Genomic DNA, 24035 nt, shown 5'->3' with positions numbered 1-24035 from the left:
TTTGAATGTTGAGCTTTAGGCCAACTTTTTCACTCTCCTCTTTCACTTTCATTAAGAGGCTCTTTAGTTCTTCACTTTCTGCCTTAAGGGTGGTGTCATATGCTTATCTGAGGTTATTGATATTTCTCCCGGCAATCTTGATTCTAGCTTGTGCTTCCTGCAGCCTGGAATTTCTCCTGATGTACTCTGCATGTAAGTTAAATAAGCAGGGTGACAGTATACAGCCTTGACGAGCTCCTTTCCTAGTTTGGAACCAGTCCATTGTTCCATAGCCGGTTCTAACTGTTGCTTCTTGACCTGCATACAGATTTCTCAGGAGGCAGGTAAGGTGGTCTGGTATTCTCATCTCTTGAAGAATTTTCCACAGTTTGTTGTGATCTACACAGCCAAAGACTTTGGTGTAATCAATAAAGCAGATGTTTTTCTGGAATTCTGACTTTAAATAGTGACTTTTAATTACTGACTTTAATTAGTACATTAGTGACTTTACTTTCCTGTAAAGCTGTATTCTTTCTCATGTAGTATACTCTTTCTTAGTGGTATACTGATGATTTGACAGAGATTTCTTTAAATGCCTTGAACTAATAAATTTCCAGGCTTTTGTTGGAGGGCTTTGTCTGTATGAGACAGTTTGTTCAGTCTTGTCTTCAGTGCTGCAGAAGGTAAATTACAACTGGGTGAGTATTCTAGCTTGGGAAATACCATGGATAGAGGAGCCTAGCGGGCTGTAGTCCATGGGGGTCACAAAAGAGTGGGGCACGACTGAGCAGCTAAACAACAACAACCTCACCGTCACTTCTTTTTTATAAAATACATTTATGTTACAAAATGTTTTAAAATGTGGTTGATTTCTTCAGGTCTTAGCTTCAGCACACAGAATGTTCAGGCTTCCCTGCAGCATGTGGGATCTAGTTCCCTGACCAGGGATCGAACCCAGGCCTCCTGCATTGGGAGTGTGAAGCCTTAGCTACTGGACCATGAGGGAAGTCCTACTGCCTTCACTTCCTGTATAAGTAGTTTCAAGGTCACTCAGAGGTCATAGCTTAGTGTCGTCTTAGGTCTTTCCTGAGTATGCACAAAGTTCTGACATGACATGAACTTCTAGACGCCTAGGAATTATGGTCAAGCTTGTTGAAGCCCCCACAGACATCTCCTTTAAGTTTTTTGGTTACTCTCTTGTTGGTCCCAATTAGTAATGCTGCCTTGGCAGCTGCAATGTCAGCCAATCATCACTGGTTGACTACAGCAGGTAGGGCTGTTTGCAGAATGAGCTGGAGTCAGACTGAATAAAGAATGGAGATTTTCAGTAAGCTGCCAGACAGGTCAAACTCTGGCACTTGTGTTCAGCTGAAGATTCTGGGACTCCTTGTCTATTCTGCTCTTTGCGGCGGTTGCTGCTTTCACAGGTACTGTAGTTACGGGGCTTTTGATCTTCAAAGCTGCCACACAGACAGGGCGAGGGGAGTGGGTTTCAGTTCAGTTCAGTTCAGTCGCTCAGTCGTGTCCGACTCTTTGCAACCCCATGAATCACAGCACGCCAGGCCTCCCTGTCCATCACCAACTCCCGGAGTTCACTCAAACTCATGTCCATCTAGTTGGTGATGGGTTTAGGGCAAGTTAAAATGCCACCAGCTTTTCTCCCTGAAATTCAGAATTTCCTTGAACAAACAATCCTTGACTTGTTGCAAGCCTTAACTTCCAAAGTTCTGAAAAAATTTGTCAGTTTTTGATAGGGTTTTCATTGGTTTTATGGAGCAGTTTTGGCAGATCTTACTCTTTCATTATTCTCCCTACTTTCTTTCCAGTTTCCCCTTCCCTTACATCCCTGAAGAAAGCAGAACTCCTTTACTTACTAAAACCATACATTTATACTGATACTTCGCATTCAATCCAGCACTATAGGGTTCTTTTTATAGCCTTTCCCCTTTCTTGATAAGCAAACATCTAACAGTGAGAAACTCAGTTACTATCTACAAATGTGTATGTATTTATTTTCGAATGTATAGTGGTTTCAGAATTGCTAACCCATACTCCAGTGAGAAATGCATTTATTTGATTTACTTTTAAAAAGATGACTGAATGCTATGTTAACAAATTGTGAGGAGAGGGACCAAATCGGCAAGAGCAGTTAGGTGGTTCCTAATTATTTGGTTTAAATGATGATGATGGCTTGGACCAGAGCAGTGGTGGTTTAGATGGTGAGGCATGGTCAGATTCTGGATATATTAAAGTTGAATCCATAGTATTAAGCTGATGGGTTGAATGTGAGATGAGATAAACAGAAAAGAGAAGATGTCAGGATTTTTTCCTGAGTAGCTGGAAGACTGGAGTGGTCATTCCTCCAAAGCTGTAGGAGGTGCAGGGTCTCAGGGAGAGACTGGGCCATTTTAAGTTTCAGATGTCTATTAGATGTCCATCCAGGTGCAACCAGATATCCAGTTGCTCTTCAGCTGCTTAGTCGTGTGTGTCAGGAGTTTAAATCACTTTGGACTGGAGACACATCTGAGGACTGAACTCTACAAGACTATTAAAGGAGCAGTCAGTGCCCTCCCTCTGTGCAAGCAATGTCCAGTGTTCTCCAGCCCACTTCCAGATGCTGCTGGTCTCTGTATCTCTGTCAAAAAGCTTTATTCTCACCTTTTTTTTTTTTTTTTTAAACTGTGGAAGGCAGCTCTGTGGAAGATGCACATGGAAAGCCAGTAGCTTAACACGCCCTGAAATAGCCCTAGTGATTCTTGGGAATTGGCATATAAATACCCCAGCTCTCTTGCTCCTCAGTTGGGATAATTCTGAGGTGCACGCTTTGCCAAATTTCCCACTCTCTGTGGGATTAAACTCCAAATTGCCTACTATGGTAGCTGGTGTAAGAACACACTATTCGTTGGATGCTTTCTCATCACTATATATTGTGATTCCCCATCTCCTACTGTTGGACTATAAAGCAAGCTGAGTGCCAAAGAACTGATGCTTTTGAACTGTGGTGCTGGAGACGACTTTTGAGAGTCCCTTGGACTGCAAGATCAAACCAGTCAATCTCAAAGGAAATCAGTCCTGAATATTCACTGGAAGGACTGATGCTGAACCTGAAGCTCCAGTACTTGGGCCACCTGACACAAAGAACTGACTCGTGAAAAGACCCTGATGCTGGGAAACATTGAAGGCAGAAGCGGATGACAGAGCATGAGATGGTTGAATGGCATCACCGACTCGATGGACTTGAGTTTGAGCAAGCTCTGAGAGTTGGTGATGGACAGGGAAACCTGGCATGCTGCAGTCCATGGGGTTGCAGAGTCGAACATGACTGAGCAACTGATCTCCTACTGTTAACTTTTGCTTGAATCACTGTTTCAGGTTTTACTTCTGGGTGAGCTCAAACTAAGATAATTTTAAAGCTGTGGGACTGGATGATGTCACCAAATAAGTCAGTATGAGAAGAAAAGAGATGCAGATGCAGGGTGAGCTCTAAAGCAGGGCAACACCAAGAGGCCAGGGAAATACAGACCCAGCAGAAGCAGCTGCGTGTGCAGGGGAAGGGAGAGTCCTGCTCTGCCAGTGTTGGATACTGTGGGAACAGAAAGCTGAGTTCTTATGCAGGACAGTGATACTAGGATGGACCATGGAATTTAAAGACCATGAAATTACAGGTGTGAGGGAAGTGAAGAACCAAAAAAGTGGTAGAATCAATGGATTGAAGTCCTGGTGGGTTTCCAGTGCACCTTTGCAGCACGGTCCTTGTTAAGAATGCTGGCGAGGACAAACAGCTGGGACTTCATTGAGCTTCATGAACAGTTTTGTGTGACCGCTTTTGTTTGTGCATGCTTGCTAATAAATGTTTTTATGGATATCAGAAAAAGAAATCTTGCTGGGCTTATAGAATCGCTGGAGTTGGAAGATCCCAGGAGTGAACTGTAAAGATACCAGAGGTTATTATAGATGCTTAAAATGGAAATATGGAGAGTTGTGGTTACCGGACTCTTGCTAAAACTATGGAATATCTCCTCACTGGAGGAAACAGCAAGGAGCTGAGAGGTCTAAATGTGTTAGACCATCATTTGGATTCTGAAATCACCAATGGTCAGGAGATCAGTTTGGAGAATAATTCTCAACTGAGAACTAAAATTGTCACTAAGTTGGGAGTGACCAGGCTGGGGACTAAAGACAGCTGCAACAAGAAAGAGTAAACTGATGGGTGATGCTTTTCAGTACGTACACACTTTCGTATGTGCCAGGGAGTTCTAAGCAGTTTTAAAAGTCGCTTAATCCTCATACCACCACCACAAGATAGGCACCATTTTAGATACTTTTACAGATAAGGAAACAGGAGCAAAAGAGGATAAATGACTTGCCCAAGGTCCTAAAGCTAGTAAGTGGTGGTGTTGGGATTTAAGCCTATGAGTCTGGCTCATATTCTTAACTTCCATATTGTGATGTTCATTCAAGTGTGTGTGTGTGTTTAGGGGGTAGGGGACAATGTAGAAGTAGCAGTGAAAAGCTTAAAAAGGGCACCTACTCCATCTCCAAGCCCAGTGACATGAAGGAAATAGGAGAAAGTCACTCAAAAGGGCTGTGAGGGAAGTCACATCCTCAGAAGAAACCAGACTTGAAACTGGGAGTCCTGTTTTAATTTGTAAGTAACTTTGTTTCATTGGCTGTATTTATCTTGTACTGCCTTTTTGTTGTTTCAGTGACTAGAGCTTTCAAAAATATGTTGATGGAAGTTATCTGGTATTTTTATTTAATGGAAAATATTTCATCTTTTAGCATTGCAGGTAGACACTTTACCCTCTGAGCCACCAGGAAGCCCCTTTTACTATTAAGATGACTATTAATTGTTAACTCACACTAAGAAAATATCTTTTTATTCTTTGCAAAACTGAGTTTACTAAAGCTAGGAGGTACTGAATTTCATCAAATAATGGTCAGTGTTGGGTATCTTATCACAACTTTTCCCCTTTGGCTTTATTATGGTAATGATTTGTGAACAGACTTATCCTCTGAAATATTCTTGCATTCTTGGGATAAAGATACCTTGGTTATTACATACATTTAAAAGATGACTGGAATTATTTGTCCTTTCTTAATTTATGAATTCTTGGATGTGTCCTCTGAGTGAGGATTGGTCAGCTGTTCTTTCCTCATGGTACCACTGTTGATATCATGCTACCCTGGCTAATACAGTAATTTTTTCTTTTTTTAAAATTCATTTATTTAATTGGAGGCTAATTACAATATTGTAGCAGTTTTTGCCATACATTGACATGAATTAGCCATGCGTGTACATGTGTTCCCCGTCCTGAACCCCGCTACCACCTCCCTCCCATCCCATCCCTCAGGGTCGTCCCAGTGCACCAGCCCTGAACACCGTCTCATGCATCGAACCTGGACGGGTGATCTATTTCACATATGGTAATATACATGTTTCAATGCTGTTCTCTCAAATCATCCCACCCTCGCCTTCTCCCACAGAGTCCAAAAGTCTGTTCTTTACACGTGTCTCTTTTGCTATCTCGTATATAGGGTCATCATTACCATCTTTCTAAATTCCATATATATGTGTTAGTTTACTTTATTGGTGTTTTTCTTTCTTACTTCACTCTGTATAATAGGCTCCAGTTTCATCCACCTCATTAGAACTGATTCAAATGCGTTCAATACCTGAGTAATATTCCATTGTGTATATGTACCACAGCTTTCTTATCCATCCGTCTGCTGATAGACATCTAGGTTGCTTCCATGTCCTGCCTGTTATAAACAGTGCTGCGATGAACATTGGGGTACACGTTGTCTCTTTCAATTCTGGTTTCCTCAGTGTGTATGCCCAGCAGTGGGATTGCTGGGTTGTATGGCAGTTGTATTTCCAGTTTTTTAAAGAATCTCCACACTGTTCTCCATAGTGGCTGTACTAGTTTGCATTCCCACCAACAGTGTAAGAGGGTTCCCTTTTCTCTGCACCCTCTCCAGCATTTATTGTTTGTTGACTTTTGGATAGCAGCCATTCTGACCGGCGTGAGATGGTACCTCATTGTCGTTTTGATTTGCATTTCTCTCGATTTTAGTTTTTCAAAGCTAACTGGGATGAATGAACATAGTCAGTGGACAAGAAGCAGGTGGCTGGAGTGGTGGTTCTACTGCTTGGCCCTTTCCTCCAGGGATTAAGTGAGGATCTGGACCAGACTTCCTCAAACAAGGTTCTTTATGTGAACCACAGAACACAGAAAATGGTGAAAAGAAAACCTTTTTCAGTTTTCTCAGCGTAGTATATAATCACTATCAGATGCACAGAAATTGGTTATATACAGTGGATACTGTATTAGTTCCTATTGCTGCTGTAACAAATTAGCAAAAATTTAGCAGCTTAAAACAAGTATTCTCTTACATAACTCCGAAGGCCAAAAGTCCAAAAATTAGTTTACTGGACTGAAAGTGAGGTGTCAGCAGGGATGGTTCCTTTTGGAAGTTCTGAGAGAGAAATCTGTTTGCCTTTTTTCAGCTTCTGTGGTTGCCTCTATTTCTTGGTTTATAGCTGTTCCTCCAACTTCAAAGTGCATCACTCCAGTCTCAGCATCTCTCAATATAGTACCTTCTCCTCTTCTGCCTTTCCCTCTCTCTGCCCCCTCCTTACTAGGATACTCATAATTACATTCAGCCCACTAGGATCATTTCCCCATCTCAAGATCATTAATTTTAATCATATTTGCAAAGTCCCTTTTACCATATTATTAGGTAATATTCACAGGTTCCTGAGATTAGAACCTCAGTATCTTCAGAGGCCATTATTCTGCCTATCACAGATAGCTTAAAATCTTAGGGCTTAATTCTTTTCTAGACCCGTGTTGAAAAAGGCTGTCTGTACCATATGCTCATTAGAGTTGCAAATGGCACAAAAGTGACTGTGCCATGTGACTGACAGACTCTGAAAGTCTAATTCAAAAGTGTGTGATTTGGTAGTACTCTTGGCCTGCTTGTGAAAGGCTTCAAGTTGTCAGCTGGCAGTTCCAGGGAACAGGTATGACTGGGCTCTTATTAGAAACAACATCTGGAATGAAAACGGGGCCAGCTTTTCTAGGACTGCTTGGATCCCATCAGGAGCCAAGTCTTGACTCTGAACAAGCCCTGCTTCCTTTCCACACCAGAGCTGCACACTGGGAGAGCAACCGGGACACACGGTAAGGCCAAGCTGATAAAACAGCACAGACATAAGGGAAAGTTACACACTCCTGCAAGAAGGCAGGTCAGGTCCCCCAGTACAGGAGGCCTTGCTCTTGGGCAGACCGTTCCAGAAATGGATGTGTACAGTGGGGAACTTCCTGACTCCAGACAGCCCAGGTTTGGAGGACTACCTGGTAGGGATATGTGGGGAGGGAATAGAGTGGGCACTAAAATTAACTTACTTAAGATTTCTTTCAAACTCTGAAGCCCCCATTTGATTACTGCAAATTTTAGTTGGAGAAACTGAGGTCCCAAGAGGGAGAGGTCACTTACCTAGATTTATAAGGAGCAGAGCCAGATATTAATAAATCATTTCTTTCACCTTCAGGTATTAGTATTGATAACTCAGTTTTTAAAACCACATCCAACGAACTAAATTTAGAGGTAACTCTTAACACTGACTTTTTTTAAAAATGCCCAAACTGTAGTTTCCAGGCAGAGAAACTGCTTCCCACTAATGCTTTGAGAAGTGAACGTCTAGTAAGAAGCTTCAGGTCCTATAGACTCCTTTGTTAGTGCTAGGGAGGGAAGCTGAGTGCATATCTTTGCTGCTGTTGAGGCTTGTCAGATGCTGCCTAGAGGGGAATGAAGTTCAGAGAATCAGCCCAAATTTCATGTGAAACACTTTTAATGATTTTTGAACCTCTCAGACATTAAAAACCCTAGACACAAGGCTCATTTGAAAGAACATTTTCATACTGACTCAATACCAGAAATAAGCAGTTGCCAGAGGACCGGTGTTTCTAAAGTATGTAAGTCTTGAATGTTTTTAATGAACATAAGATCCTAGGGAACTAACACTGCATGTCACAATCTCTGAGCAATGCTCAATGTTCTTCTTAATCCTGTAGAATTTCTCCACATATTCAGAACGCCCTAGGAGCTCCACAAAATCTTCATCATGAGTGATTACCAGAAGCTGGAAGTTACGCTGTTGTGAGCGACTTTTTATTATCCTGAAACAATATAACATTTTATTACTAAAGAACATACATAATTCTTTCCTTTATTTGCAAAAGCCATTGAGAACCCTGTCAGACGCATAAGCAGAGTGTGCGCTGTGTGTGATGACCAGGCTTTTCCTGTGTCGTGTGAGTATCAGGGCCTCTGACAGCCCTGCAGGAAGTGGCAGGGGGAGGGGTGGGGTGGATCCTGGCCTTCCTCTCCAGACGGTGGGGATGCATGGCCTGACTCTTCACTGAGGTCTGGCTTAAAGACTGGTGAGAATACATGATGAACTAGTTTTATTCTTAAAGCAGATAGAAATGTTTTACTGCATTTTCCTTAATAATCTATGCCACTCAACTTTAGAAGTCTGACTTATTCCTGGGGTTTTCTTGACCTGATATTAGTTTTCTCTGGAAGAAAACTATTTTAAAAAAGAGACTACAGGCAAGGGGAATAACACTGTGAGCCCCACTGCCTTCTTAGGAGCTGGGTCTACTTAGAATTCTGCCACCACCAGTCACTAGATGCATCACTGGTATGACACACGGGGGCCTGAGTGGGCGTACTGAGAACATTTTTGCTTGTTATCTATGTGCTGAGGTAACTAGTTATGAGTCTGAGACTTAAGACTTTTTCTTTTAACTAACCACTTATTTATCCCTTGCCTGGAGCTGGATGCACTTAGGTTTCACAAGCACCAACCCTTACTTGTGGGTCACATGGGACTACTGAGAGATGGCTGGAGACAGCTGGCTCTGGGGCCACTCAAGTCTCCTATCACAGGAAACATTCTCTCTGCTAGGAAGAGTCTGTCTGGAGTGAAGAGCCCCCAGAAGAGCTTCTCTACCTCATGGAGACTGCCCTTCCTCTGCTGGCACCATGCAGAAACAAAGGCTGTCTATCCCTAGAGCTTGCACCATTCCACCGGTGAACTGTGATAAACATGTCTGCAGTCTGGATTCTACTTCACCACTAATATACTTTTTGAGTAAGAGCTGTCATTCCTCATAGATGCTGACACACGTGAGAAGCTGGGGAGAGAGTTTAAAACCCACTGCCACCACCTAGAAATGCTTTAGTGGAGCACGCTAACTCCTGTATAAGACACATGGGCCCCTCTGGTGGGTTTACAGGAAAACCAAACCAAGCCAGGAAACCCTCACTGTTCACAAGAGTGTGAACACTCTTGGGGAGATGGAGGATGTGTCTGGGACATCTGTTCACCAGGCAGTTCTTTTCTTAAGCATCTGAAAAATTACTATCAAGGTAAAGCCTAAGGTCTGGTAAAACCAGTTTCCCCAAGGAGGACACATCTACAGAGGATTTTTCACCATAGAATTCTCTTAATCTGCCTTTAAAAACGATCATAACTTGGCCCCGAATTTGAGATACTTACTCAACCAGAGCATGTGCAAGAGATTCAATGTTTTCTCGGTCAAGATTTGTCGTTGGCTCGTCCAAAGCAAGGATGCCACAGTTTAAGCAGAATGTTTCGGCCAGGGCTAGGCGAATGATGAGTGAGGCTAATACCTGCAAAAAGGGTGCCAGAACTCAGCTGCACTGCACACGGTTCTCATTCACCAGAGGAAAACAGGCAGACCTGTCACAATGTCTTTCGAAGGGAAAGGTGGGGCAATGTCACAGGATCACTGACCTCAGTGTACCTCATTAAAATGCCACACCAACACATCACGTCAGCTATAACAAAGCTTCCAATTACAGACCTGCATCAGAAATGCAGTTAACACTTAATCTAACGTTACTGACAATTTTAATAGTGGTATAAGATGAACGACCTTAAAAATTCATAATCTGGCTATTTTCCTGATGATGTTTGTTACAAAACTTGGATATAATACATTTTCCAGAGCCTCAGAGACAACTTTTCTCTTGGAGACATCTTTAAATCTCTTTGTTCTGTGGAACCAAAGTGGCACCATTGCTCTAACGTAAACTTAAATGTTTGTGTGTATGATTCTGAGAGGGAGGGAGAGGAAAAGTATGAGTACAGAAGTATGGTTTTTTTTAAGCCTGACTGTAGAAAATCCAAGCAACCAAAACTATGAGGAACCTTTGTGGTTAATAAAAACCTAATAAATACTAAGACTGCCACTGAAGCCATCTAAGGGTACAAGGGACACGGAAGTAAGAAGGAAGGACCAGTTTAGGAAGTATACACTACTTTTGTATGAGCTGTAATGTCCCCTCCACTCCCAGATTTGTGAGCAAAGGTTCATCAGTGAGTGAGTTACTGATCTCAGAGCAGTTTAGAGCTTTTCTTTGATGCACAGGGCAGGCTGGCAGATTGAAGATTCCAGGGCCATAGTCCGGCCCTTCTCTCCTGCTGCCACGATCGCCCATTCAGAGTGGAGTAGGAATGGAGCTCCTGGCCCATCTCGACAAAGCATTTGTCTGTTCTGTCATTCAACACCAAGGAAACACCAGCACTAATTTTTATAATGTATAGTAGCTACAGGAAATCCGCTTTTGTTCAGAAAGTATTTTTAACCCAAACAGACATGTTTCAAACTCAAGGGATATTGATTATAGATCACAAATTTGTCATTTTTGCAGTCTGATTAAGATAATAATCTGCAGATGCCTTATAAACTGGTATCAGCTTATAACAGCTCATGACAAAAATACATGCATAGAGTGTCTTTAAAAAATTACAAACTTTTTATGTGAGTAACTCATGATGTGAGCATCCATTTACAGAACTATAAACTTCTGTTAAGAATCAGGGGTCCAGAAGTAATACTGATAATATTCTTCTAATCTGCAAAGGATGAAGATCAAAAATCTATAACATGCAGTGCATTGCACAGCGAAAGAACCCAGCATTGTTCCCCAAGGATGCAGGTCCTACTTTCCCAACCATTTGAAATATTATTCCTCTGTGCTCTGTATATCCAACCTAGGCTTCCTCCCAGAGCTACCTGCAGAACTGGGTGGCCTGGCCCAGCACTGAGTCCCTGTGGCGGTGGAAGCAGAGGCACCTGTGGGTTTCACGGTCTGACTCTGGTAGGTCCTGCTTTCAGACGGTCCCCAGGCCCCAAGGCTGGGCTGGGAGTGGTGGTGGGGACGCGGTCCTTCACTGTCAGCCTCTTAGTTCTGTAATGCCTCATCTGGCCCAATCCAGGGTCTGGTTTGCTAATACTGTATGTCACTGATTCTAAAACAGACCCTTCCTTATCCTGTGACTTCTCTGAAATCAAGATGCATCTTAGAATTACTACTGAATTTTTTCTTTCCTGGTGGCACATAAATTAGTGTGGTTCTATAACTGATGATCAAATAACCTTATTCTCAAGGAACGCCATGACACAACGACTGGCCTTCAGCTTTTTGCTCTACATTTAGGCCACCCTGTGAGCCTGTTTCAGGCCCTTCTTCTAAAAGCCTGCTTCACAGCATGTTGCAGGAAATGCTGGTTAGAATTGAGAGCATAGTGAGAGTAACTGGGCCTGGCTCACTTCATGGGGCAGCAATGATGCTCCAAGGAGCTGCCCGCCATCCAGGGCACCTTGGGTGCGTCCTCGGCACGGACGGTGCCCCCTCTTCGCCCGTCTTCTGCGCGAGGCGGCCCTGCGGGGAAGACACCTGCCTTCTGTCCGGCGCTGCAGCGCCCTCTCATATCCAGGGCCGTGTCCCCTTTCAGCATCACCACTCGATAGTTGTAATTCCTCCTTTTATCAGCAGCTGACACATTTTCGTCGGCATCTGATCGAATTTCTATGTACTCTATATCTGATACGGAAAGAAGAAGATTTTAGGGACCTATACTCTGCAGCCTTTTGTCACTTGCAAACCTTATCAAAGAACGTTGTAAGTAACATGAGAAGCTGACATTCCCAGAGGCAACACTGGGTGGTTTGGAAACTTTTCCCTGGTTGTGAGGATTCCTGGTCAGAAGCAACCAGATACTCAATCAACCCCTGGTCTCAGCTGTGCCCTTTTCTTAGTTCCCCTATTAAGAATTTCCTCCTAATGGTTTTCTTCTTCTTATCTCTCATTTCAGCTTATCCCTATCTACACTTCAACAGAACCTATTATGTCATCAGCTAAATATAATGTGTACCACAGCCAAATTTGTAAGTCCTGTCAGGCTTTGGAATAGAAAACTTTGCATTTTTTTCTTTCTACAAGATATTGTCAAGATAAGAATTCTTAGAAAATCTGAAAGAGATGTTCAGAAAGGGGTCTAGAGGCAATACTGGCATGATGAGAGGTCATATGAAGCAAAAGCTTGACACAGGGCTTTAGAAAGAGCATTCGTGTTACACCATGTTAATTACCTTGTCCACGATAGGTACTTCGCCAAAGGTCTCGAATAATTTTGTTGATTTCTTCCATTTTCATACTGTGAAATTTCATTATTGCTCTGGAAAAAGAATCCACTGGTAAAAATAACATAATATTTAACTGGAGTGGGTTGCCCATTTCCTCCTCCAGGGGATCTTCCAAACCCAGGGATCAAACCTGGGTCTTTTGCATTGCGGGCAGATTCTTTACCATCTGAGCCACCAGGGAAAACCAATATATTTAACAGTATATATTAAAAATATACAAAATTTTTAATAATATATATAGTAAGTAACATCGTAACAATGAGATAACCTCCCATATTAATAATAAAAGTAGAATATAGTAAGAGCTAGAAAAAATAGAACCAAAACCTTGCTATTGGCTAGTATTGCGAACTATCAGGCATATATAATTCCAGCACTCCAGGGTCCTTATCCTTCTCTACTTTCACTCTCTAGATCAAACTCCAGTCTCCTGCATTGCAGGCAAATTCTTAACCATCTGAGTCACCAGGGAAGCTCCATGATAAGACAAATATTCCCTTAAATGCTTAAATACTGTGAAAACTTCTGAAAACAATTTTTTACAAAATTTTTCCTTAGGTTTAACAGCAGCACCATTCCTACTGATACCAACTGGTTATATGGACGCTCTGCTGAACGGATGACAGTGAGTTAAAGAGGGGATAGAAAGTGCACAGGGTCCCTTAATCCACAGAAAATAGATGAATCTCTGGAACTGCTGCCTTTTTTCTCTTCTATTTTATTAGAGTTTACCAAAGTCAACCTCTGAAGCTGCTTTTGTCTCTCAGATCTGTAAGCTTTTTACCAACCAGAAGTGCTGGTTTACAGAGGAAGGATAGAGAGGCTTAAGCTAACCTGAACTTCAAAATGTTATTTTCCCTTCCAAGTTAAAGATTCAGAAATCCTAACTCCAAACATGTCCATTAACTTCGTACACCCCTCTACCCCGCACAACACTCTTGAAATACTAGTAGTTTTGAAATACGAAAGAGTAAAGAAATGTCTGTAAAAACAAAAGTAGCCTGTCAAAATCTAACATCGTTTTTACTATAGTCACCTTTCGCCAAAAAGCCCTTAGGTTCTTTGGAAGTGGGTTTATGAATTAATAAATGTTGAAACAGTCACAAAAAGGACTGCCATCACCATACAAAGGATGTGAGGCGGACATACTTCCATTTGCAAGTCTCTTATCTGATATATACAAAAAAAGAAACTGAACGTAATGCTACTGCCTCTGCAGAATCATTTCATGATCTTCTGGTTTACCAGCAAAAGAGAAAGAAATGACTCAACATAAATACATTTTAAATATCAGATGAAGGATTTTTAAGTATAAAGCCTGGAAAAAAAACATATTCTGCCTGTTGATGAGAATGCAACAAGTCTCTATTTTCTACTTTTATACATTTATCTCAGATTTTATAATTCTTTCAAAAGGACAGAGACACAACTTCTAAGTGTTTGTTTAAAACCAAAAAAACCTCAGAGAATGTTCTTGAGACGAATCATGTGATCCTTAGCTTTATACATGATGATCTTGAGTCTTCAAATGACTTTTAAAAAATGCCATCTTTCCATTCAAGTTAAAAATCATCCGTAATGAACATAAATAAGCACTCTCAACATGGAGAACAAGCTCCAGGTGGGGCACACATGTCCAGGATGCATATGTATAGTCTTCACCATGGCTCACCCATGTGTAGGTCTGCTGAGAGAAAGAACTCTAGTCCTTAGGGAGGTCTACACTCACCAGTGAGTGTGGCAGACAGAGCTGATGTCGGCAGTAGCTGGACCATTCACTTTGTATCTTGTGTGCATGCTCAGTCGCTCACTCATGTCTGACTCTCTGGCTCCATAGACTGTAGCTTGCCAGGCTCTGTCCGTGGGATTCACCAGGCATGGACACTGGAGTGGGTTGCCATTGCCTACTCCAGGGGCTCTTCCCAACTCAGGGATTGAACCAGCATCTCCTGCATTGACAGGCGGATTCTTTTACCACTGAGCCCCATGGGAATCCCACTTTGTATCTTCTCTCTCTGCTAATATGGAGTTTACAGCCCCACTATGCAATGATTACAGTAACTACATGGGTTTGATCCCTGGTCAGGGAATTAAGATCCCAAAAGCCAGGAGATATGGCCAAAATGAAAAAAAGAAATGGAAAGGTATCCCTATGTTCATGATTGGAAGAATTATGTTAAAATGTCAATACTTCTCAAAGCCATGTATGTAATACAATGCAATTCTTATCAAAATTCCAATGGCATTTTTTATAGAAATAGAAAAAACTCTTGAAACTTACATGGAACTACAAAAGACCCCAAATAGCCAAACAAATCTGAGAGTACAGCAAAGCAATGGTATTGTATTTCCTGATTCCAAGTTATACTAAAGCTACAGTAATTAAAACAGTATTGTATTCCCATAGACAATCTATGACAAAGGAGGCAAGAATATACAATGGAGAAAAGAGCCTCTTCAATAAGTGATGCTGGGAAAGATGGACAGCTACATGTAAAAGAATGAAATCAGAACATTCTCTAACACCACACACAAAAGTAAACTCGAAATGGGTTAAAGACCTAAAGATAAGACTGTACACTGTATAATTCCTAGAGGAAAAACACAGGCAAAACACACTTTAAAATAAATTGTAGCAGTATCCTTTTGGATCCATATCCTAGAGTAATGCAAATTAAAAACAAAAGGCACCTAATTAAACTTAAAAGCTTTTGCAGAACAAAGGAAATGATAAAATGAAAAGACAACCCACAGAATGGGAGAAAATATTTGCAAAAGAAGCAACCAACAAGGAATTAATCTCCAAAATATACCAACAGCTTACACAGCTCAAAAAAAAACCAAAAAAGAAAACCCATCAAAAAATGGGCAGAAGATCTAATAGACATTTCTCAAAAGAAGATATACAGATGACCAAAACAAACATGAAAAGATCCTCAACATCTCAAAGAAATGCAAATCAAAACTACAATGAGGTATCACCTCAAACCAGTCAGAATGGCCATCATCAAAAAGTCTACAAACAATAAATGCAGGAGAGAGTGCAGCGAAAAGCAAACTCTTCTATATTGTTGGTGGGAAGGCAAATTGGTATGACCATTATGGAGAACAGTATGAAATTTCCTTTAAGAACTAAAAACAGAACTACCATATGATCCAGCAATCCCACTCCTGGGCATATACCCAGAGGAAAAACATAACTTGAAAAGATATATGCACCCTAATGTTCACTGCAGCACTGTTTATAATAGCCAAGACATGGAAACAACCTGAATGTCCATCAACAGATAAAGAAGATGTGGTACATATGTATAATGGAGTATTATTCAGTCATTAAAAGAATGGAATAATGCCATCTGCAGCAACATGGATGACGCAGAGATTTTCATGCTAAGGTGGAATAAGCCAGACAAAGAAAGACAAAGATCATGTGATACTGTTTATATGTGGAATCTGAAAAAAAAAAAAGATTACAATAAACTTATTTAAAAAACAGAAGTAGGCCCACAGACACAGAAAACACTTATAGTTACCAAAGGGGAAGAAGGGAGGAGAAGGATAAATTAGGAGGTTGGGATTAACATATACACACTGCTGCTGCTGCTGCTAAATCACTTCAGTCGTGTCTGACTCTGTGTGACCCCATAGACAGAAGCCCTACTATACATAAAACAGATAACCAATAAGGACCTACCGTATTGGCACAGGGAATTATATTCAATATTTTATAATAACCTATAAGGGAAAAGAATCTGTAAAATAATATACATATATATGTATAACTGAATCACTGTGCTGTACATCTGAAACTAACATGACATTGTAAATCACCTATATTGATACTTCAATATAAAAAGAGACTTAAAAAAAAACTAGTATGGCAGTGGCATAAAAAGACAAATAGACCAATAGAACATAATCGACAGCCCAGAAATTAACCCAGACACATACAGTAAACTAATATTTGACGAGGGAACCAAAAACACTCAATGGAGAAAGGACAGTCTCTTCAGTATGGTGTTGGGAAAATGGGATACTCACATGTAAAAGAATGAAACTGGATCCCTATTTTAATCGCTCATAAAATGAACTCTAAATGAATCAAAGGCTTAAATATAAAACCTGAAAGTATGAAACTCCGAGAAGAAAGTTCCTTGACACGGGTCTTGGTAGTGATTTTTGGAAATCACACCTGAAGCACAAACAAGAACAAAGTGGGGGACATTAAACTGAAAGTCTCTGCACAGCTGAAAAACAAAGTAAAAAGACGACCTATGGGATGGGAAAAAATATTTGAAAGCCATGTATTTGATAAGGAGTTAATATCCAAAATATATAAAGAACTCATACAACCTGGAAGAAAAAACAACTCAATTCAAAAATGGACAAAGGTCCTTAATAGACATTTTCCCAAAGAACATACAAGAATGGCCAAAAGGTCCATGAAAAAGATGCTAACAGTCATTAGGGAAATACAGATTAAAACCACAATGAAAGAGCACCTCATACCTCTTAGAACATCCATCACAAACAAAACAACAAACGATGGCATGGATGTGGAGAAAAGGAAACCCTTGTTGGTATGATACACTGTAAACTGGTACAGCCACTGAGGGAAACAGTATAGAGTCCTAAAAAAATAAAACTAGAAACAATATATAATCTAGTAATTCCACTCCGGAGAAGGCCATGGCACCCCACTCCAGTACTCTTGCCTGGAAAATCCCATGGACAGAGGAGTCTGGTGGGCTGCAGTCTATGCGGTCGCTAAGAGTCAGACACGACTCAGCGACTTCACTTTCCACTTTGGGGAATATATCCAAAGGAAAGGAAAACACTAACTTGAAAAATTATCTGCACCACCCCCCCGCCATTCACAGCAGCACTGTTCACAATAGCTAAGACACAGAAACAACCCAAGTGTCCATCATGGAATGAATGGATAAAGAAGATGTGAGATATATATCTGTATCTATATATATATATCAATATATCATATCTGTACACATACACACATTTACGCATATAATAGAACACTATTCAGCCATAAAAAACAAAGAAGTCCTACCATTTGGAAAAATGTTGGATGAACCTTGAAGGCATGTTAAAAGAAGGCAGTCAGACAGAAAAGACAAATAATGTAAGATCTCACTTACATGTGGAATTTAATTTCTGCTTATAAATATGTACTAGGTAAGTAATATACAATATGTTAACTACACTTAACACTGCTGTATGACATAAGAAAGCTAGGAGGGTAGATCCTAAGAGTTCTCATCACAAGAACATTTTTTTCCCTTTTTATCTACACGAGATGATGGATGTTAACTAAACCTACTTTAGTAATCTTCATAATATGTGTATATCAAACCATCATGCCATACACCTTAAACATATACAGTGATGTATGTTAATTATTTCTCAATAAAATAAAACAGAAGCTGGGGAGAAAACTGAGATTTAATATTAGTAATGTGCTCAAGATCAGAGAAAAATGGATATTAACAGCCCTTGAATATAATCAAAATTCTCTGAATGGGCAATCAAAATGCCATCTTTAAAGCAATCAGTCTCAGATAGTTTTATAAGTGATTGTTTTCATACCTTCAAGGTACACCTAGTTCCGAAGTATGTAAATACTACATAGCAAGGAGAAATGTAAGTAAGAAAAAAAAAAAGGATAGGCTTATTTTGCTTACAAATACAGATACAAACATTCTAAATAATACCAAATTTAGGGCTGAGCATATTAAAAACAGTGTATTACAACCAAATAGTGTTTACCTCAAGAACCCAAGAATGGTACAACAGATAATTAAGATAATTCACTTCATTAAAAGACTGCAAGAAAATATTATCGTCAAAAAGTATAATACTGAGTTTTGATAAAAACTAAATACAGAGAAATAGAAAATTTTCTTAATTAGACAAGATGACTATCAGCCACAGCAAGCATCAAACTTATTGTTAAAATATACAAAAGTGTTCCTCTTAAAGCTAAGAACAAGAGAAAGAGAACTCTTATTATTGCTACTCTAAAATGATATCCTGGAGATCCCTAACAACTAAGCAAGACGATAAAGAGAAATGAAGGCTAAACGAGGAGAACAAACAACTTGTTCCTGTTTTTGCAGCTGATGTAACTATACACTCAAAAGCCTAAGAAATCAGCTGACAAACTATTCAGACTGATAAGGCAGTCAGAAATAAACATACATTACTGTCGGAAAATTCAATATGAAATATAATAGAAAAATGGATCCTATTCATGATGGCAATAAAAACTAAGAAACACAAGGAGAAAAAAGGTACAGAATCTAAATGAAAAAGTTACAATACTTTACAAAAGAACAAAACCATCCTGAATAAATACATTATAGGGCTCCAATGGGAGATTCAATATTGCAAACATTTTCCCTCAAGTAATCCATTAAATGCAATCCAAACAAAACACCCAACAAGATTAAATAATTTTTTAAATAAAACCCACAAGATGTCTCTAAAGTTCATATATGAGAAATAATGCCAATGAATAAAATCATAGTAGAGGACAAGAATAAAAATTAAACCAACTATATATAGAACTTTATGACATTTCAAGTCAATGGGAAAGGTTTTAACAGTGCTTGGAAGAGGAAAAAATTAAAATTATATCACTATCTTTTATCAAATTTCAAGTAAAGTCCAAATAAAAGATTAAAAATAAATAAGACTATTAAAAGAAAACACTTTTGTAATCTTAGGATTGGGAAGGCCCTTGTAATTGAGAAGTCATACATTATAAGACCAAAGATTTATTGACCTAAACACTAAGCTACAAATAATACCATCAAGAAAGCTAATGGACAAATGAAAAACTAGGAAAAACTCCTTGTGGTGTACGTGAAAAGGATTAATATCCAGACTCTATTTCAAAATAGTAATACAAATCACTTAGAAAAAGACAACCTAATAGAAAACTTGGCAAAGAGATATGACTGGACAATTCCTGGAGAACAAATACAAACAGCCAACATATGAAAAGACATTTAACCTCACTATTAAACAGGGAAATGTGAAGTGAGAGTATTTTATGTGTCAGGCTCAAAAATTTTAAAAGTTGATAATATGTAAAGCAGACAGAAATGTCATACATTTAAGTAGGTACTTTCATACACTACTGGTAGAAATAAACTGTGCTTTTGGAAGGCAATGTGGCACTAACAAGTTAAAAACGTACATACCCTCTGACCCAAAAGCTCTGTTTCTAAGTAGCCATCTTTCTGATATATCTGCACAAGTGTACGAAGACATACACTGTGCAGTAGCAAACATTTAAAGGCTTCCTAATATGTCTCTCAGTGGTCAAACAAAGCAGGCAACATCCATCTTATAGAATATTATGCAGACATCAAAAATAATGAGGTATTTACATATACAAACATGAATTTCATCACATGGTAAAGTGAAGAAAAAAAATTATCTACAATGTGATACTAGTCACACAAAGCAAAAGATACATTTATGTGCACATACATGCAAAAGCACTGTGAAGAAAATGAAAATGTCTCATCAGTGTAATTCTACTGAAGTGTTGAATAAATGCCAGAGCCTGTCAAGGAAATTTCAAGTCCCAATCTGAACCATGTTCTGTAATTTGCAGAATAATGGCATAGAGGGAATAAAAATATCTGTAATACAAGGCTGAATGGGTTAAGTGGTACAAAATATTATGATCTACAAAGCAAGAAAAAACTATAGCACTTGTATGTTACAGGTAATTAACACTTAAGAATGACCTTGAAGGCCCATAACATCTAGTAAACTATGATTCTGCTTAGGCAAAGATATACATTTCATGGGCTGGAAACTATTGTAGGTAGATGGTCATCAGGCTAGCTGCATCAGCCCGGAGTGTGCATGTCACTCAGTTAAATGCATATAATACTGATGCATATTAAGTGTATGTTTTGTGAAAAAGGATTTCCCAAGATAAAATGAAAAGTTCTAAGATCTAAGAAAACAGTGATTTATAAATCAATCTTACATTGAAATATTCTTGGTAATCTGAAAGATTTTCTTGAAAATCTCAGTAACAATCTATTGCATTTTATGAGGACAAAGGATGGTTTTAGTGGTATTTAAATTCTAGTGATCCATGAAAGTCTTAGAATGTGATCCTCAGAGATGACAAAGGCCTAGCATATTTACTGTTTGAAAGGGGGGCACAATGAGGCCAAAAGACAAAAAGACACAAACAGGTGCAACTATGCCATATGATACTATATGGGTAGTTGTTCTTCAGTCACGTCCAGCTCTTTGCGATCCCACAGACTGCAGCACGCCAGGCTACATGGGTAGTTACATGTCATTAAACATTTGTCTAATTGCACAGAATGTAGAACACCACGAGTGAACGCAAATGTGAACTACAGATTTTGGTGAGTATGATGTCCATCAAATGTACCACTCTGGTAAGGGATGACTGTGGGACAGGCTATGGTCAGGGAAGGGTGGAGACAGAAGTATATGGGAAATCTCTGCGCTTTCTGCTCGATTTTACTGTGAACCTGAAACTGCTCAAAAAATAGTCTATTGAGAGAGACAGAGAAAGGAGGAGGACTAATGTAGTGTGTAGAGCTGTTTTCATACATGTCCCTCTTCCTTCTTCACACACGCAAGTCTTCAAATGCCACGCTGACTGTCCTGTCCGTCAGCACCTCTGCACTATGGCTTCTGCCCCAGCAATTTCTAGATGATTTCCCTTTTTGTTCTAAGCTGTCAAACTGTCTCCACTCTTGGCCTTTAACAAAAAGCTTCTGCAAGCCTTGGAGTTATCTACTTTCTAAGTACACATGGGTTCTAGCTTGATGTCACAAATGAAGCATGTTAGGCATCCCCAGGACAGTAGTTCAGGGTTTTTCCTGCTGCTCTCTGGCCACTTTTAAAATCATCACAGGACTTGGTCATTAGCAGAGAACTGATGGACAGGGAGGCCTGGCGTGCTGTGATTCACGGGGTCGCAAAGAGTCGGACACGACTGAACTGAACTGAATACCTGAAATGGAGTGGTCAGAAAATAAGCAGACTAAAACCTTACCTGCCAGACAAACACCTTTTCAAATGTTACACCTTTCATATTTAAGCCATCTCCAGGGCTCCAACTACTGAGGAAGGTTAGTCACCATTTTTTCTATTCAAAGTCAGAAATTCACGTACAATGGCAAATTTTGAACTGGATTTCCCCATAACTCAAGCTATTTCAGTAAATATTAAAGAGGCCAAAGAAGAGCCTTCCTAATAAAAGCAGTAGAAAAGATTATACTTACAAAGAGTTTTTTCAACAATACTATTCTCACCCTCGCACATAAAATTGTACCAAATGGAGGAGGAAATGGCAACCCATTCCACTATTTTTCTTTTAATTAAGAAGTTGAAGTATTTTATTATTAAACTGTTTCTTATTCTTCTGCAAGGCTGTTGCTTCACTATATAAAAATAGCACCAGCAAACACAGTGTACTGCAAAATTAAGATAGTAATATTCTTTACTGGGCACTATACAACAAACTTTTCTCTCCTGCCAGTTATTTCTAGTGGGAAGATCATTTTGACCCAAATCCAGGGATGGATGTAAGCCAAGTTACAAAATCATATAAGGCTTAAGATAACCATGTTATCCTTGAATTACATAATTTTTATAACTAGTTTTACCACAGATAATTTCAGGAATTCTGAATATTGTAACTGAAGCCTAGCCTAAAAATCATAGGGTGCTGTCAAAAAGATGCAATGTTTATCTGAAGTCATTAGGAAGTAAAGGGGTATTTTCTTCAGGAAACATTGTTACAAGTAGTTTCTTTCTTAAAAGTTGCTTTTTAAATACATCAGTTCAGTTCAGTCGATCAGTTGTGTCCGACTCTTTGCGACCCCATGAATCACAGCACGCCAGGCCTCCCTGTCCATCACCAACTCCCAGAGTTCACTCAAACTCATGTCCATCGAGTCGGTGAGGCCATCCAGCCATCTCATTCTCTATCGTCCCCGTCTCCTCCCACGCCCAATCCCTCCCAGCATCAGACTCTTTTCCAGTGAGTCAACTCATCGCATGAGGTGGCCAAAGTATTGGAGTTTCAGCTTCAGCATCAGTCCTTCCAATGAACACCCAGGATTGATCTCCTTTAGAATGGACTGGTTGGACCTCCTTGCAGTCCAAGGGACTCTCAAGAGTCTTCTCCAGCACCACAGTTCAAAAGCATCAATTCTCTGGCGATCAGCTTTCTTCACAGTCCAACTCTCACATCCATACATGACCACTGGAAAAACCATAGCCTTGACTAGACGGACCTTGGTTAAATACATATACACCCCTAATTTTAAGACAACCATGCTAGATTAAGTTTTTCAAACTAGTTTATTTAGGGGTTCCATTTTCACTCCTCGGTAGATTTTACGTATTTCTCATACGCTTCTTCACTCATTATCCCCACTCTGGCATGTTTGCCTGGAGAATTCCATGGACAGAAGAGCCTGGTGGGCTACAGTTCACAGAGTTGCAAATAGTCGGACACTTTCACTTTGCTTCGCTTCACTTCCTGAGATACACAGGTTGCCAGAAAACTGGCGAAGATCAATTTTGTTGTTCATTATTATGTTGAATACTCTTCCCTACTGTAGTTACCACCAGAACTTCCTGTCTTCCTATATATAGGTCAGCGGAAGCCCTCTAGTATACGGGAAATGATATGATGAGTATCACATTCTACTGAGTATTGTGTTCCAAACTAGTAGTGATTTTTATTACTTAGCACAATTTAAAATCCCTAACTTGCCAATCTTAAGCTGCACATTTATAAGAAAAATGTCCTCTTTTTCTAGATAAACCCTTTAAGACTATTAAACTGATTTCCTAAAACCCTTGAAATTATTGAACTGCTATAATTTCCTTCAACCAGACTCCCAAATATCAGCTTTTAAAATTCAGGTAATGGGTCAACCACTATTGCTATAGTGGTTGATAAATATTTGGTTAAAAAAACCTGCAAGTCATTGTGAAATGCCACTAGCTATCATTGGGTTTTATAATCTACTTGTTTGATGCTTCGGGGGCTGATGTGAAACTGTGCTGTATCTAAGATAAGAATGATAGCCATGAGGTGAGTCCTGCATCAAGCCGTCGTTGAGTGTAAGAAGCCAGGTTCTGAAGAGACTCAAAGAGAGCTGGCTGCCCTGGATATAAAACTTACATGTTTCCATTGAGTCTCAGAAGAAGTATGACTTAATATTCAACATTCCACATTTGGGGGAAGATAGTGTAACATTTTGGGGATAGGGCAGAACAGTGCACTTTGAATGATATATTCCAAAATCACTTAATTTTAATTTATGGCTTCTTTTAAGGGAGTGGATAAGGGATAGTAAATTCTAAATAATGGAAGTCTTCCCTTTGTTGAGTGTGTCTTTGACCATTGGTAATGCTGACAGTCAGTGATGGTTTTAGATGATTACTAATAACAGATGGTAATCAGCTTTTCTTGAAAATGCACTG

The 24035-nt window shown here is 39.7% G+C and overlaps 1 protein-coding gene across 1 annotated transcript in view; it reads right to left on the bottom strand.

Moving 5' to 3' along the window:
* Nucleotides 1-7805: 7805 nt before the first annotated feature.
* Nucleotides 7806-24035, bottom strand: part of RAD50 (RAD50 double strand break repair protein) — a 127295-nt gene continuing 111065 nt past the window's right edge. The window contains exons 22-25 of the mRNA XM_055430070.2: nucleotides 12456-12541; nucleotides 11765-11907; nucleotides 9554-9687; nucleotides 7806-8165 (exon numbers count right to left, since the gene is read on the bottom strand). Of these exons, the coding sequence (XP_055286045.2) occupies nucleotides 7979-8165; nucleotides 9554-9687; nucleotides 11765-11907; nucleotides 12456-12541 (550 nt within the window). The 3' untranslated portion in view covers nucleotides 7806-7978. The remainder of the gene's footprint in view (nucleotides 8166-9553; nucleotides 9688-11764; nucleotides 11908-12455; nucleotides 12542-24035) is intronic.

The sequence above is a fragment of the Moschus berezovskii genome, chromosome 8 (genome assembly GCF_049115385.1).
Source record: "Moschus berezovskii isolate FMDL1 chromosome 8, NW_MosBer_1.0, whole genome shotgun sequence".
In the NCBI taxonomy this organism is placed as follows: Eukaryota; Metazoa; Chordata; class Mammalia; order Artiodactyla; family Moschidae; genus Moschus; species Moschus berezovskii.
Note: the sequence above shows the minus strand (reverse complement) of the source record. Positions and strands in the feature narration are given on the sequence as shown.